General features: G+C 40.5%; 1 protein-coding gene across 2 annotated transcripts; it reads left to right on the top strand.

The window, feature by feature from the left end:
* Nucleotides 1-3,171: 3,171 nt before the first annotated feature.
* On the top strand, nucleotides 3,172-13,806 carry LOC114521695. 2 transcript variants are annotated; one of them, XM_028542203.1, is made up of 12 exons: nucleotides 3,172-3,509; nucleotides 3,926-4,702; nucleotides 5,006-6,020; nucleotides 6,330-6,501; nucleotides 6,829-7,114; nucleotides 7,197-7,676; nucleotides 7,826-8,002; nucleotides 8,461-9,032; nucleotides 9,402-9,503; nucleotides 9,783-10,942; nucleotides 11,195-11,573; nucleotides 11,908-13,806. In XM_028542203.1, exons 2-12 carry the CDS (start codon nucleotides 4,186-4,188, stop codon nucleotides 12,871-12,873), a joined length of 5,826 nt encoding a protein of 1,941 aa, XP_028398004.1. In that variant the 5' UTR covers nucleotides 3,172-3,509; nucleotides 3,926-4,185; the 3' UTR covers nucleotides 12,874-13,806. The 2 variants fall into 2 exon arrangements, with proteins under 2 accessions (XP_028398004.1, XP_028398005.1); XM_028542204.1 differs by lacking the exon at nucleotides 3,172-3,509 and adding an exon at nucleotides 3,729-3,807.
* The last annotated feature ends 1,152 nt before the right edge of the window (nucleotides 13,807-14,958 follow it).

Here is a 14,958-nt window from a genome sequence, read left to right as displayed (position 1 = left end):
ACAGTTTGAAACTAACACTTCTTGGCTCAGCTGGAATTCACCTCAACCTAGGAATTGATGTTGAAGAGTTGGAAGATGTGATAGAAAAAGTACAAAATCCAGATTCAAGGAAAAGAGCTCACGCCCCGTTCAAGGCTCTGTGCCAAGGGCGTGGCCACTCGTGGACCTCTGGGAAGTGTGAAAATAGCCTGGGTTCGTTCATGAACAATACACTGTCCTTCAGTGCCAATCAAGTGTATTTTAAAAATGGACGGCAGGAACAACAATGGAAAAAGTGGTCTGAGGCCAAAGAAAGCCTTCAAGCAATGGGGATTCTTGTTGAAAGCAGAAACACTCTGCCAAGTGACCCAGCTGTCGTGAGGAATCCAGTACCACGACGAGCGCCTTCGAACTTAGTTTACTGTGATGTAACGCTGACCAGTCATAGCACAGTCAGCCGGCTCGCACAACACAGGCCACGTGAATACCAAAGGAAACTATTCCTAAAAGCTATGCAAGGGAATTCGCTCGTGTATTTACCAACCGGGTGTGGTAAAACGCTAATAGCAGCAATGGGAATAGCATGCATGAGCTACCTTAACTTAGACAAAGTGGCCGTTTTCTTAGCGCCAAAGACCCCTCTTGTGCAGCAACAGTTCAACTATCTTCAAGGTAAGACGTTCATGTGGTCTAAACTCAGTATTAATTATTAAATATGTGCAATGTTTCTAATTTATATTCTAATATTTCTTGTACAATTCTCTTTTAGGTCAGTTACCAGATCTGAAAGTGTCGGTGCTCACAGGAGAACGAGAACTCGAGGCCCCGGATAATCCGGCTTGGATAAAAGTTTTGCAGTCTTTGGTCAATCATACAGTGGACGTTTTGGTTATGTCGCCGGACATTTTTCTTAACCTGCTAGTTGATGAGCGAGATTTGCTTAGAATGACTGATGTATCCTTGATTGTACTTGACGAGGCGCATAACTGCATTGGGAGACATCCTTATGCTAAAATAATGGAGAAATATACAGTAGTAGAAGAAAGGTATGGATAGAGTTATTAGAACGGCTGTAGTATAAGCATCGGTTCTGCGGAGGCTGTGGTGTAGCCTGTCCCCTCTGAGTTACAATGAAGGACATACTCAGTTACGTTACTTTTTTTTAATAGTTAAGGATTCTAAACAAAACCTCTCCATCTTTAGTTTACAATGATATTTATATCGGTTTTCACCTGTGCGTCGAACTATACCTATTGGCCCTATTGAGAATTGATTGAGTGTGTATAACTATGAAAAGATTGGGAAAAAAGTATTCAATACTGAGCAACTAGAAGTGTTCAACCAAATATAGAAATACTGTTGTCATTCTTCTTTTTGTTCTCAACCATATATTTCCGGGCATTTCTATAGATTTAAACCGCTAATCCTGGCACTTTCTGCTTCGCCTGTGACGGCAGTAAAAGAAGATCAGATAAGAAACGAACTGGAGAAGCTTCTTCGCATCCTGGATTGTCGTGTTGTTGTGCCTCGCCCGCAAGATCTTCAACCATATTGGAATCGACCCCAGGTCAAATACTTACTTAAAGAACACAATGACTACCAGAGGTACGTTGTGAATGAAAATTTTCACTTCTAACTACTGGAAAAATCATGGGGGGGGGGAGCTTTTGCGTCTCCCAAAATATTTATTCTGAACGAGGGTACACAAACGAGTGCCTCACTGAAACGACTATTCGCATATTTTACTCGCCTAAACTGCACTCTAAACAATGTTGAATCAATCTTGCTGTTTATGTAAATATTATTGGAAAACATTGTGGCGTATATGTTTTTACCCCATTCTTCCTATTCTACAATAAAAAAAAACCAAAGAGGGATCCTAATATACATTAACATGATGTTTGTTGATTATTATAGTACATGTTGTGAACATAATTTTATTGCATATTCTAATTATCTTATATGAATAATTTTATCTGCCCATGCATCAAAGATAACCTACCTTTTAACGTTGCAGAGACCTTGAAAAGAAATTAGAAGACTACTTAAAGTCATTAAATCCTTATTTAAGAAGACTTTTGGATGTCTCTGATTTGGAAAGTCACGTTATACAATCGTGTAATTACAAGGGAATTTTAAGAAAAGCGATGATGGAAGTCCAAAATAAACACCAGAAAGTGAAGGGGTTGGCCTTAGCTGAACATGCAATTAGCATATTGAGCGTTCTTGAAGTGAATACAGTATTAGGATGTGCGCAAGCCTGTGAGAGTTTGCATAATATGTTTGTGTCCGTTGAGCAAGCTGGAAATCCAATGGACAGAGAACGCAGAAACATCCTAACTAGTATCTCCTCATACCATATTTTAGTTAAAGCAATTGGACATCTTAGAATTCAATGTTTCACGGAGAGGAGAAGAGATCCATCCGATCGATTTTGTGAACTGCTAGTGGAATTACGGAGGTTTGCCGAGAAGGTACGACGAGGAGACGATAGTTGTCGCGGCATTGTCTTTGTAATGATGCGGAAAACGTGTACGAAATTGTGCGAAGCGATTAAAGAAGACCCTCTTGTTTGTGAATTTCTAAACCCGAAGAAGTTTGTGGGACACGGTAAAGGGACGCATGGAATGGAGTGGAAAGCGGAACAGGAACCCGTGTTAAAGGAATTTCATTCTGGCGAATGTAAGATACTCATCTCTACCAGCGTGCTCGAAGAAGGGCTTGATGTACCTGCATGCAATCTGGTCATTCGTTTTGACAGTGTTATGAGCATGCGCGCTCTGATTCAAAGCCGCGGTCGCGCAGCGAGACGACAAGATAGTCGCTTTGTGATCATGTGTAATGATGTAACTGAGGTATGTGTAAGTTCTATACGTATATGTAAGTTTTATACATATAAGAATTCCGTGATATGTCACCAATAACTAGTATTCGTCTGCTTTGTTAATTAAACATAGTTTTCTCTGGGTCGACTGTACAAAAAGGCAGTTAGACAGAATAGGAACCAGCCCAATCAGAGTCGTTTTTGCATTAACGGATGGATGTAAGGGTTTCTACCAACCGGCCCCAGATCGTTGGTCTGCTTATTTTATGGCCGTAGCTCGTAAGAGCCGAAAACACATAATTTTAACAACTACAGTATGCATATTGTGTAGATGTTGTCATTCAAAGATTTGGAATGAAGGAAAAGAATTTGGACAAGGTATTAAGGAGAACGCGGGCTTGGTTTGCGTCGACGCGCGGTGTGTGAAGAACGAAAACTAGATGCCAAGCATTGTCGGATTTTGCGTAAAAAACTCTTAAAGAAAAAGAAAAGAAATAGAAATAGAAAGCACACGAAAAGACGAAATAAGAGAGCAAACCCTTCTGTTTCTGTTGTTGTGTATGCCAACAAAAATACTACCAGCGCTGCTGCTTTGAAAAGCTCGACGGGAGAAGAAGCTGTTTCAAGATCGTTTAGTAATTTAGTTTTGTCTGGAATTCGGTCGTCACAGTGCAACGAAAATGAGTCAGAACTAGACGATCGTCAGGTAAATACTAAAATGCCTAATCTAGCTGATCTGAGAACAAAAATCAAAATTATCATTCCAGAATTATGCGACTTCATTTCAATATAACTCGTATCGGCACAAGTAATTATTTATTTGAACAATGCATGCAGAAACTTGCCCGTTTTCAGTCGATTGTAAGTTAGAATCTTCATTTCGCGCCTTTATTAGGAAGAATCGGGATAAATGACTCAAGGCGCAATAACTGGCGCAATATAACTCGAGGCGCTTGATGATCTCAGAACAGCTGGATGTGTTTTCATTATCATTACCCTCTCCGGTACTGATGGTGGATATTGCTAGTGATAATATACTGCTATATTTTATCAATTACTTCCAATCTCTTACATATTAAAATAAATATTCGATATTTTTATTCCAGCTCGTTTTTCTTATAGATCATAGCTATCTTGATGTATTACGGAGTCATTTTAATGTTTTATCGGTCGAGCGAAAAATTTTGCAAGAACCCCATTCCCCATTGGGTTCAGACGAAGCAGGCACAAGGAATGAAGGCATTCATATTCACTTAACATCACTCCCAGGAGATCACACACATCGGAATCCAGAACAACTCTTTGACGACGTCGTCCGAACTTGGTGCGAGGTTGGTCCGAGCTTGTGGCTAGAACGAGAAGAAAAACCACGTGCCCGAAACATGGTTTTTCATATTTTACCCATCCAGCTAATCACTGGTGGGGATTTTAAGGAGCGAGGCACATTTTCTGAGCAGTGGCAACACCAGTGCAATGGCGGTGCTGAACTTGTGTTTCTCCACGACTTGAAATTGGTCACCATTCCTTTTTACAACTCACACGGGGAACTTCAGAAAATCGAATTTCGTTACGATCAAATTCACGAGTTTGTCATACTAAGCTTTCCACAAGACCAAAAAGATTACGCTGACATTTTCTTCATTTTGCGTCATGTACCGTCTTTAAGTGCTGCGAAAAGTCGTGTTCATGGGGATGCGGAAGAAGCTGCTGACTGTTCGTTTAGTGAGTACTATCTTCGCGGGTATTCGGAGGACGAAAACGAAACAGATGATGAAAATCGCGTGGAAACTAGAAATGAAGACGCCGCGCAACCTGGTGCGAGCTCAAATGAAAGTTCTGGCGAAGAGAACGAGGAAGGCGAATCATTGTGGACGCCAAGGGACTTTGGTGAACAATCTGGTACATATTATAATACAATTTGCAGATATTATACACATATTCCATACTGTGCTAAATAATTCAATACAATACAATACTAAGATTTTTTATGAATAGACCTTTTCAGCTTGTATGCGAATCAACCCATTTCAAATCACATGGTCTGAAATGGTTAAGTTTTATTGACTATTCCATGCATGGTCACAACATATGAAATCGATTAATTTGATCATATCATGCGACATTATTTTATACTACACCAGATCATATACACTACACCAGATCATATCATGTGACATTATTTTATGGTTTCTTTGATTCTAGATGAAAGAAACGATGCAATCACCATCAACCCCCAGCTTGTTTCAATATACGATCAATCTAGATCTGGTGAAATATTCAATCCATCAAATGACGTTGGCAACTTATCAGATGACAGCGACAGTTCTAGTGACTCAGAATCTGATGACAACTCCACATCCCTGATTGCCCAGGAGACTAGGGCGATAGATGACTTAGTTTGGATAAAGGCTTGGTCGCGTCGTACTGAAATCGAAGATGGCAAACCGTTTGGCGGTTTTCTAGGTCTGAGAGTGAGACTGCCCTATACAGCAGACCTCTACGATGCATTGGAAGCACTCAAGAGTTTTGGTAAAAGATTTTACTATGCCCCAATAACTATTGAGAATCAAGTCAATGAAACACAGCGTATATCCCGCTTTCCGCCCGAAGTTCGGTATGCCCACGAATGCCTGATCGGACTCCATCCAAACTTAAGATGTCGTATGTCAGCATCGTTTTACGATCAATTATGGCGGATGGCTTATCATATGAATGAAGAAAGTTGTATCAATGCTCTTTACCAAATCTCGGCGAGTACAACACACAACTATTTTACCGACCCAGGATACGAAATTGGAACGTTACTCGCAAGTGGACAAAACGTGAGGCGTATGTGTATCACCCGAACCTCTGTTCCTGCGCACTGCGCGCTTGTGAAAAGACTGGTACTTACTCCGACAAGGGTTATTCCATTTCCGGCGGAGGTAATGGAGCTAAATCGTGTTCTACGAAATTACGATGAGGAAAATTTCATCTCTGTGTGTATTCGCGAAGAAGACTATTCAAAACTCCGGGGACATATGGCGTCACTGGAGGTGGTATTAGAGGGTATGAAAAGATACATGCTCCAAGGGTTGCCTGTTGGTGGATTTACCTATCAATACGTTGGTTGTTCCAATAGTCAAATGCGTAGCCATGGGTGTTGGTTTGTTAAACCCTCTTGGAGAGGGGATGCTGAGGATATTCGACAGTGGATGGGGGATCTTAGTATGATAAGGTAGGTTAATTTTAACCTATGGAAAGGTTGTGGGCCACATCAAGCTTTTCCGACCTATTCTGCCATGTTCGAATGAAAAGGAGGCAAATTTAAAAAAAAACTCCAAAATGTCGCCGTAAAAATCTAAAATTTACCGCGTCTTCCATCCAACGTGGTAGTGATGTAGCAAGAAGGAAGAAGTAGCCTACAAAACTAAATGATGAGGAAGGCGAGTTGCCCCTCTTGTCTTAGGATCTTACTATTGTAGAAACTCACTAAGTAGTCTCCTAGTTATCTTACGCTTAAAACTGTAATCGTTTCTTCTTTTAGATGTGTTGCAACGTATATGTCTCGTCTTGGTCAGTGTTTCTCCACTTCACTCGATACTGTAGGCATAACACTGGAGGAGGGCAGCAGGTATAGAGAGATTGAAGATGTTCAACGAGATGGATATTGCTTTTCTGATGGTATTGGCACGATATCTTTTGCATTAGCACGAGAGGTAATTATATATAGACGGAATGTCTACCTGAGGAAGAGTTCATGAGTAAGCAGAGAGTCAGTAAATAGAGTTCATTTCATGCACGGGTAGCACATTCGAGAGTTTTCCGGGGTATTCATTCTCCATAAGATAAGTCACTTTTATTACAACAAAGTGTTATCACCTAGTATAGGAATACTAGTCATTACCAGCAATTGGTGACATACATAATGGCCTTCGAGTTTTCACTATATATTGTTATTTCCCACCTCATCAAGTCGTGATGAATGCGGTAACAAATGTCCATAGCGTTAACCAAAAATTTATATTTCTTTAATATACATACAGGTTTGCCTGAAGGTGGGGAAACCAGCGTCTAGATCTGCGCTTCAAATTCGCTTTGCAGGTTGCAAAGGGGTTCTGTGTGTCGACCCACTTTTGCGCGATCGTCAGATTTGCGTGCGACCGAGCATGAAAAAATTCGAATCACCGCACAGAAGACTGGAACTACTGCAAACATCTCGTCCCCAGGCCGTATATCTAAACCAGCAGACCATAATGCTGCTGTCAAATCTTGGAGTACCTGATGAAATATTCTTGCATCTGCAAAAGCGAATGCTGGATTCATTGGCAGGTAACTAGAACAACATGACAGGCTTGCTTGAAGTCTTTTTTCAAGAGCTGATTTCTAAAAGATGACTTTCTATTCTTCATAGCAATGATGTTGGATGAACAGGAGGCTTTACAGCGCATGTCTAACATAATTCGTACCGGAATTGATTATAAAAGTCTCAGCGACAATGGTGTATCCTTGACTAGCGAGCCTTACTTCAAGTCTCTTATGTGTGCGCTGTACAAGGAACGCATACATCGACTGCTCACGAAAAGTAGGATTTTACTTCCGGTCACAGAAGCGAGGCTTATGATGGGCGTCATGGATGAAACAGGTTTGCTTCAGAGTGGTCAGGTTTTCGTGCGGTGTTCTTATATGACGTCAGAAGGAAACGATGATGAACCTTTGGTCAGTGATCAGCGGTTTACTGTCACGCACTCCGTCGTCGTCACTCGCAATCCTTGCTTACATCCGGGAGATGTGCGCTATCTCGAGGCTGTTGATGTCCCTGAATTACATCATCTGGTTGATTGTATTGTGTTTCCAAAGAATGGCCCTAGACCTCATCCGAATGAAATGGCAGGTATAATACAGGATTTCTCTTGTAATAGATTGAACGGCATCTGACTACCCAGACGCTAGTTGCGACGATAACATTGCATGGGGTGAATTGATAATTTGACTTGACTGTGATATCACGCTACTCTAACAAAAATGCTTTCATTTTCACAGGAGGTGATCTTGATGGTGATCTCTATTTTGTCACCTGGAGTGATGATTTTAAACCCAGACGAGACACTCACGATCCAATGAACTATCCCGCTCTTAGAAAGAAAGAGAAAAATGGCCCTATCACAGTTGAAGATATGGTTGAGTTTTATGCCGAGTATATACAATGTGATACTTTGGGTAGGAGGCATTTTTTTTCTCCACTTTTGTAAAACGTCGAACATTTTGTGAATACGAAAAGTCGAAGATTTGACATGCATATATGACTAAGAGACATGATTTTTTGCATTTCACTATCTTTCATGGGTCGGTTCGAAAGACTTTAGCTTAAACGCTGGATAAGCCAAAGTTTAAAAATACTCTCATAGATCTTGTGAATAACTGAACCTTATGCTTTAAATATGTACTTCCATTGAGATTTAAATTACATTCAAATTAAACATACATTCACATCGAAATATTTCAGCTCAGTTGTTCAAAAAATAGATCATTTTGTTTTCCATTTTAACTTAAACTAAACGCCGTTCGAACAACAGGCCCCAGGTTCATCAATAACACACATTTAACAGCACATTTATACCAAACTGTACTCTTTAAACTCATCGAGTTCTTCCTACTCCCGCTCTGCTTTACTTTAGGTATTATTGACAATGCACACAAAGCACATGCTGATATTGAAGAACGCGGTGTGGAATCGACGAAATGTCTCGAGCTGGCTGAATTGCACTCGTTGGCAGTCGATGCGCCAAAAACAGGAGTATGGCCGTCTGCAAGTGGATATGTTACCAAAAAAAATCCTGATTTCATGATGGTCCCTTCTAAGCCGTCTTATGTTTCCCACAAAGTTCTCGGACGTCTTTTCCACGAAGTTCGAGATTTCGAAGATATTATGAACCGAGAGTTTCCCACTTCCGCTGTGCGTCTGGACTCCAGACTCGTCTTTCCTGGTTACGAGCAATATCTTCAGTCAGCAGCAGCTAGCTATGCTGAATATTCATCGCAACTACAAACGCTACTGGCATTGTACGGGATAAAAAGTGAAGGAGAGATGTTGAGTGGTTGTTTCCATAAGTTGAGAGGCGATTACGGTCGGGAGCGGACTCAGATTGCTGTTGTTGTTCGAAAACTGATTCAACAATTAAGAGCAGAGTTTCGGGCATCGTTTTTCAGAGAGTTTCACGTCAGTGGAGATAGACTACTCCCCCGACAGGTAGGAGTGAAAAAACAGTATAGGTATAAAAATCTTCCATAGTATGGATATAGTGTGGAAGCTGTATGGGTATAAAAAATTTCCATAGTATGGATATAGCATATTTCGATAGTAAAGATTTTGAAAAGAATTTCCAGTGTATAACGTATCCCCTGAAGTGTCATTTCGCGACTACCTGTATTATTACGAACAAACTAAAACGAAATAAAAAAATTAGCAGTCGCGATGAACTAACGGTTGTCACTTTGTAATTGCTTGGTGATGATCGTTTTATTCTTTGTTTAAATAGGTTACAGACGCTATGAACTAACGGTTGTCTGTCACTTTGTAATTGCTTGGTGATGATCGTTTTATTCTTTGTTTAAATAGGTTACAGACGCTATGAGACAGAAAGCGTCAGCCTGGTATCATTATTCTTACAAACCTGTCGGAGAGCAACGACCTGGTTCTGGAAGCAATGAGAGGCCACAAGTAATGAGCAAATTATTGTAATTTACTTAAATACCTGACATGCAGTTAAAGTGGACATATTGTCGAGAGATTTTTTAGCTAGTTAGAACTTTGGATATAAATTTTGAAATTTGTACTCATGCATAAACACCGCCCAATCGTGAAGGCTCTACAAACACAGCTACAGAATCCAGTTTTTGTATATATACCAGTGATGTAGTAAAGCGAGTAAAGTACATTATTTTATCGAGCAAAAATCAGTTTGAAACAAGTAACATGATAAACACATTTATTTCACAGGTTCGATTTCTCAGTTTCCCATGGGTTGTCGACGATGTTCTTATTACACTACTATCAAGTAGCATAACGTCTGACGTCAGCCTTGGACCAGTCTCCTCCTCTGTTACCCACGATATTTCCCGCAGCATCCACGATATATTCTCAAGATTCGCGCACGACCTCCTGCATGGTTACGAAGGCCGATTGGAGCTAGTGAATGTCGTCGCACGCGTGGTCTCCACGCAGTGTCCCCATCAAAGTGTTGTGATGTTTGGCTCCTCCGCTAATTTTCTCTTTCGTCCAAATTCTGACATTGATTTATGTGTCGTCTCCTCTGATGCGAATCCGGGCAGAGATTTTCAAATCCAAACCTTACAGAGACTGGAGTCAATACTAAGAAGATCGTTTGGCGGGGTAAAGCTCATTAAGGATGCAAAAGTCCCTGTAATTCGACTCGGTAGACTTCGAAGCCCTCGAGGTAGCATGAGCCGCTTAAAATTATCGTGTGATATTTCAGCTGATCGAAATGGTTTTATAAAGACAGCGGTTCTAGTGTCCTATTTCAAGACATATCCATGGTTACTACCGCTGATTCGCTTTGTCATAATGTGGGCTGGTAAAACTGGTCTGACGGGGAAACTGGATGGCGTTCGGATTAATACCAATGTGTTGATCTTTATGATGTTATCGTTTTGCATTGAAAACGGTTATATTTCTTCTTGCTGTGTCCAGGACATTGTTCAACATTATCGAGATATCGGAAATTGTCGAAATGAAAGTTCTCAATCTCTCCGTCGTATTATCGATCGCATTCGTCTACAGGAAGAAAGACGAAACACAAGTGGTGCAGCAAGAGGACTGGATGGGAGTGAATGTATTGGTGACATTTTGCTTAAGTTCTTCAAAAGTCGTCACGAGATTCTTGGTGGATTGATTTCGGAAAACTTTCGTGCTCTACTCGTTGCGACGTCATTTTCCGATTTGCTGACTCCCGAAGACGTACAATCATTGAGTGAACAAATGCAAAAAGCATATCACGTGCTTGCTATCCATGGCAACGGCGACGCCCTTTTAGACATTAGCTCGGCCCAGGTTCAAAGAACGTTTACATTGTCTAGTGTCCAGTCTTTAGTGATCCAAGCAGATGGTTCGCTACGAACTCACTCTCGAGAGTTCTCCAGGTAAACCAATAAGTCATTCCTGAATTAATAGAAGGACCTGAAAATACTACTTCAAGTTATTGATAGTATTACTAACGGTTTGAAGGGAATAAAATTAAAGGAAAATCACTTATTCATGCAGAAATATCAATTTCAAGTCTCAGACTTGTCGCCACAAACGTTCAATAGTTGCTCTGTGGCCCGCGACTTGGCCCCATAGGCCCATACCCTGCTCGATTGAGAACTGATTATTATTAAATTTTATTTCTCAAGGAAAAGTGGTGCTTTCGTAGAAATTCGCCCGCAGCTTCCTGGATCTGGTCAGAATCTAATTGTGGAAGCTCGTGGCACAATCGGAACTATTCGTGTCCTGGAACGAGTGCTCGGCTCGGACGAGAACGAATGTCTCCGAAATAAAGTGTCTACCATGTCAAAATGCTTCGTACGAGGAGCATCACTGATCACGTTTGAAAATTGTCATGGCAACACTGATCACGTTACGCTTGTGCCATATCACGGCAATCACCATCAAACCCACGACCAGCGAATTCGCCACGTACCATTGCTCGAAAACGCGACGCAACCAGTTGACGATCTTCAAGAGAGTCACGCTTTTAAGAGTTTCTGTACAAAATTTCTCGACCAAATAAAGGTATAGTCTTCACCACAACTAGTGTCCTATATAGAGAGATCAGATCAGCCTAGTATTCTGCGTAAATTTTACTCAGAGTAGGACCTCCTCATTTCTAAAAAATCAAATAAAGATTGTCTTAATTCTTTTTTTCCCCATACTTCGCGGCTAAAGACGCTTTATTTTCTACTCTGTGAAGGGCATGTGATGGGGGGAATAGCCCAGGGACACACAGGCTATTCCGAGGAGCGCGCTTCCAAATTATTTCTTTATCACTACCAATATGATTATTTCTATCATACAACTGACACTGTTGGTTCTTGCTAGTTATATCTTCTGATTTAAATGGATTTAGGTTGTCCTTCGAGATTACGAACAAGTAATCCATGGCAAGCTTGAATTTGTCGTCCACTTTGGAAGGATATACGCGTTTGACATCCCACAGGCTTCCTATGAAGACAGCGATCCAATAACGATCAAGGACTTTCAGTACTCCGCTGTGAAAGGACAGGACACGAGAAGGCAGGAGATTAAACGACCACGATTCCGTAGACCTGGTGGTAACGCGGGACGAGTAAAACCAAAACATGAGCGAAAACACAAAACAAAAGACGCAAAACGAGAAGTCGACAAGTCACCAAATCACTCTCTGTTTACTGTAGTAAGTGATAAGGCTATCAAAGACCTTGAGGCATATCTCAGACGTAAGGGATATGCAGAACAGCGTCAACTTTCCAAAAAAACCTATACTGCCACAGTTCGTGTTGGGACTAAAGATATTTATGTCATTTACGACGAGAGGCTTAATCCAGTTATGCTGAAACTCCCTCGTTTGAGATGGTTTCTCGCCGACATTAAACGTGCGTGGATAGAACGCGAGAACTCGCCTGGAACATCCAATCTCGATGGACAAGAATGTGATGTCAGATTTATTTTGGGAACTTCACGTGAGTTCCCAGTGAATGAAATTGGTGGAGATGAGTATGGGAATCTTGTGAATGTTTTAGCGCTAAATTCTACATCTAATCCTTACCCGTTTGTTATCGAGAACAAATTACAGAAGAAGTTGCAGTTAGTTCGATATAAAGAGACAAGGGTATACAGTAAGGCTGGCCATACTGCACAGATTTGCCTCAGCAAAGTAGAAGAGTTTTCGAGGTTGAGACAACAAACTGGGCAGTTCAGAAAGAAATTTGTACGACAGGAACTCGTCGTCAAGCATCAATTGCCTGCAAATCTCGAAAACCAACACGACGTTGAGGGATTTTTGCCCAAGGTATGGAAGAGTGCCTTCAGATTAGCGAAAAAAGCGTCGGTATAACTGTTCTCTCGACTGTTGTTAAACTATATCAGTCTATCATTATCAAAGCACTTTATTCTCCAGTGATTAACACTTTATTCTCCGCCATCGCCGACCGAAGAGGATCACGTTTTAAAGCCTGGTTTCCATAGATCGGAATTTACTGCGATACACTGTCGGTGACTAATGATAATTTGAGAATTTTTTTTTAAACAAAGCATATTATGTGTCGTTGACTACCGACAATAGACATCGACGATCAATTACGACATTAAAACCAGGCTTTAGTTTTGAAGCTATAAGCTATATTTGAAGTTTTTCGGAGTTTGTTTCATTGGTGTTCAAACAGCCGAATTCGTAGTTCGTACTAGGGAAGGTAAACTCATCTTCAGGCCCACTTGCAATTTTTGTTGCGATCCTATGTGCGATTTTCATCTTTTGATAGATGTGAACGAATTAATTAATTATACCATAGACAATCCAATTATACCATAGACAAGTTATACCATAGACAATCTAGTTATACCATAGACAAGACAATTAGTTATACCATAGACAATCTATGGTTATACGGATGTTCAAAGAAGAGCTCGTGCACAGTAGAGCTTTCGTAACCGTAACTACTCGTTCACATCTATCAAAAGAAGAAAATCGCAAGTGTAAACAGGCCTTTAGAAGGTAAAACTGTAAAAAATAGGTATGCAATGCATACATGTGGGTAGCCTCCAAAGCATTGGCAAAGATTTTTTTGTTCAATGTCAAATGATAGGCCGCAATAATGGCGGGGAAATCAACTGCATGACGCTCAGTTTTACGTTCTAATGCCATACGCAAAGGCAAAAATGGGCTAGTTTGCTAGTTGGATACAGTTATAACAAAGTAGACATAAGAATAATCAATGAAATACCATTTCTGCGATATTAATTTATCTGAAAGTTTAGGCCAGATTACACCGATCAGGCTAACAATAGTGATGGGCGATACTTCGATACCAAGTATCGATACCCACCGATATTTATGATTTGCAGGAAATATCGATACTTGACCAAGTAGTCGCAAAATTTCGATACTGAGCCTACAGTATTTTAGGTCAGCGTTTTCTACCAAAAAGTACAAAAAAATTTTATTTTTTTTTTGTTCGTCACTTTTTTGTTACTTAGTTCTTTAATCATATGCTACCAATCAAAATAATTTCTGCCCATTTTTCATTTGCGAAAAAACAAAGGAAAAAACCAAAAATGTGAGTGGATAAATGCACATTATCGTATGGTATATGAAATTACAAACGGTAAAAAACGGCCCAATTTTCTGGTATCGGTATCGAAATTTGGTATCGATACCACTACAAATTGTCTGGTATCGAAGCGGTATCGTATCGATTTGAAAAAGCTGGTATCGCCCATCACTAAACTAGCTAACAAAATTTCGGCTCTGCCCAGTCTCTTTCGTAGATAAACAAACTCGGCGGACAGACATGCATCATCGCTCATCGTTTTTTGCGTAGCATAGTGGTTAGCCCGCGAACGGGCTACCCACAAAAACTGGTCGGGTTGTGCTGGAAAAGAGTGTCGTAATTATTACGATAATCATTTTGTTACTTCCTTTACCTTGGTTATGTGTTTGACCGTGCTCGGATATTTAAAACACGTCTGAATAACACTCGCCCGAACTCGTCTCTTTGGGCGAGAAAGTTCGGGGGCGGAGATTGGTGGATTGGGTGGGTGATGCTAAAAAGTGTATCGTAATTATTACGATAATAATTTTGTTTATTTTCTCTTAGCCTTGTTCCGTTTATGACCGTGTTGATATTTCAGAAACTCGTCTGATTTATCCGTCTAAATGCGAATTCCTGTCAACCAGTCTGTTTAGACAGGAAAATTCGGACAAGGAATGTGACCGGTTACGTCATCAGATCAATTTGTTCGTCTGAGACGAGTTTATAATATTAATATCCTAGTCCGAGACATATCTCCGTATGTAAAGGTTTTTAATGAATAATTCCATTTTTAAGCAAAGCATTAGCAATATTACTTTTGAAATTTGAACGTTAAGCTTCCATATATGGCCATAAAAATAAAGATAACAGTCATAAATTTTATATTTTCT

This window comes from Dendronephthya gigantea, unplaced genomic scaffold (assembly GCF_004324835.1).
Source record: "Dendronephthya gigantea isolate DGI-Jeju-01 unplaced genomic scaffold, DenGig_1.0 000021F, whole genome shotgun sequence".
NCBI lineage: Eukaryota > Metazoa > Cnidaria > Anthozoa > Malacalcyonacea > Nephtheidae > Dendronephthya > Dendronephthya gigantea.
The sequence above is the reverse complement of the archived record's forward strand: the minus strand, read 5'-3'. Positions and strand labels throughout refer to the sequence as shown.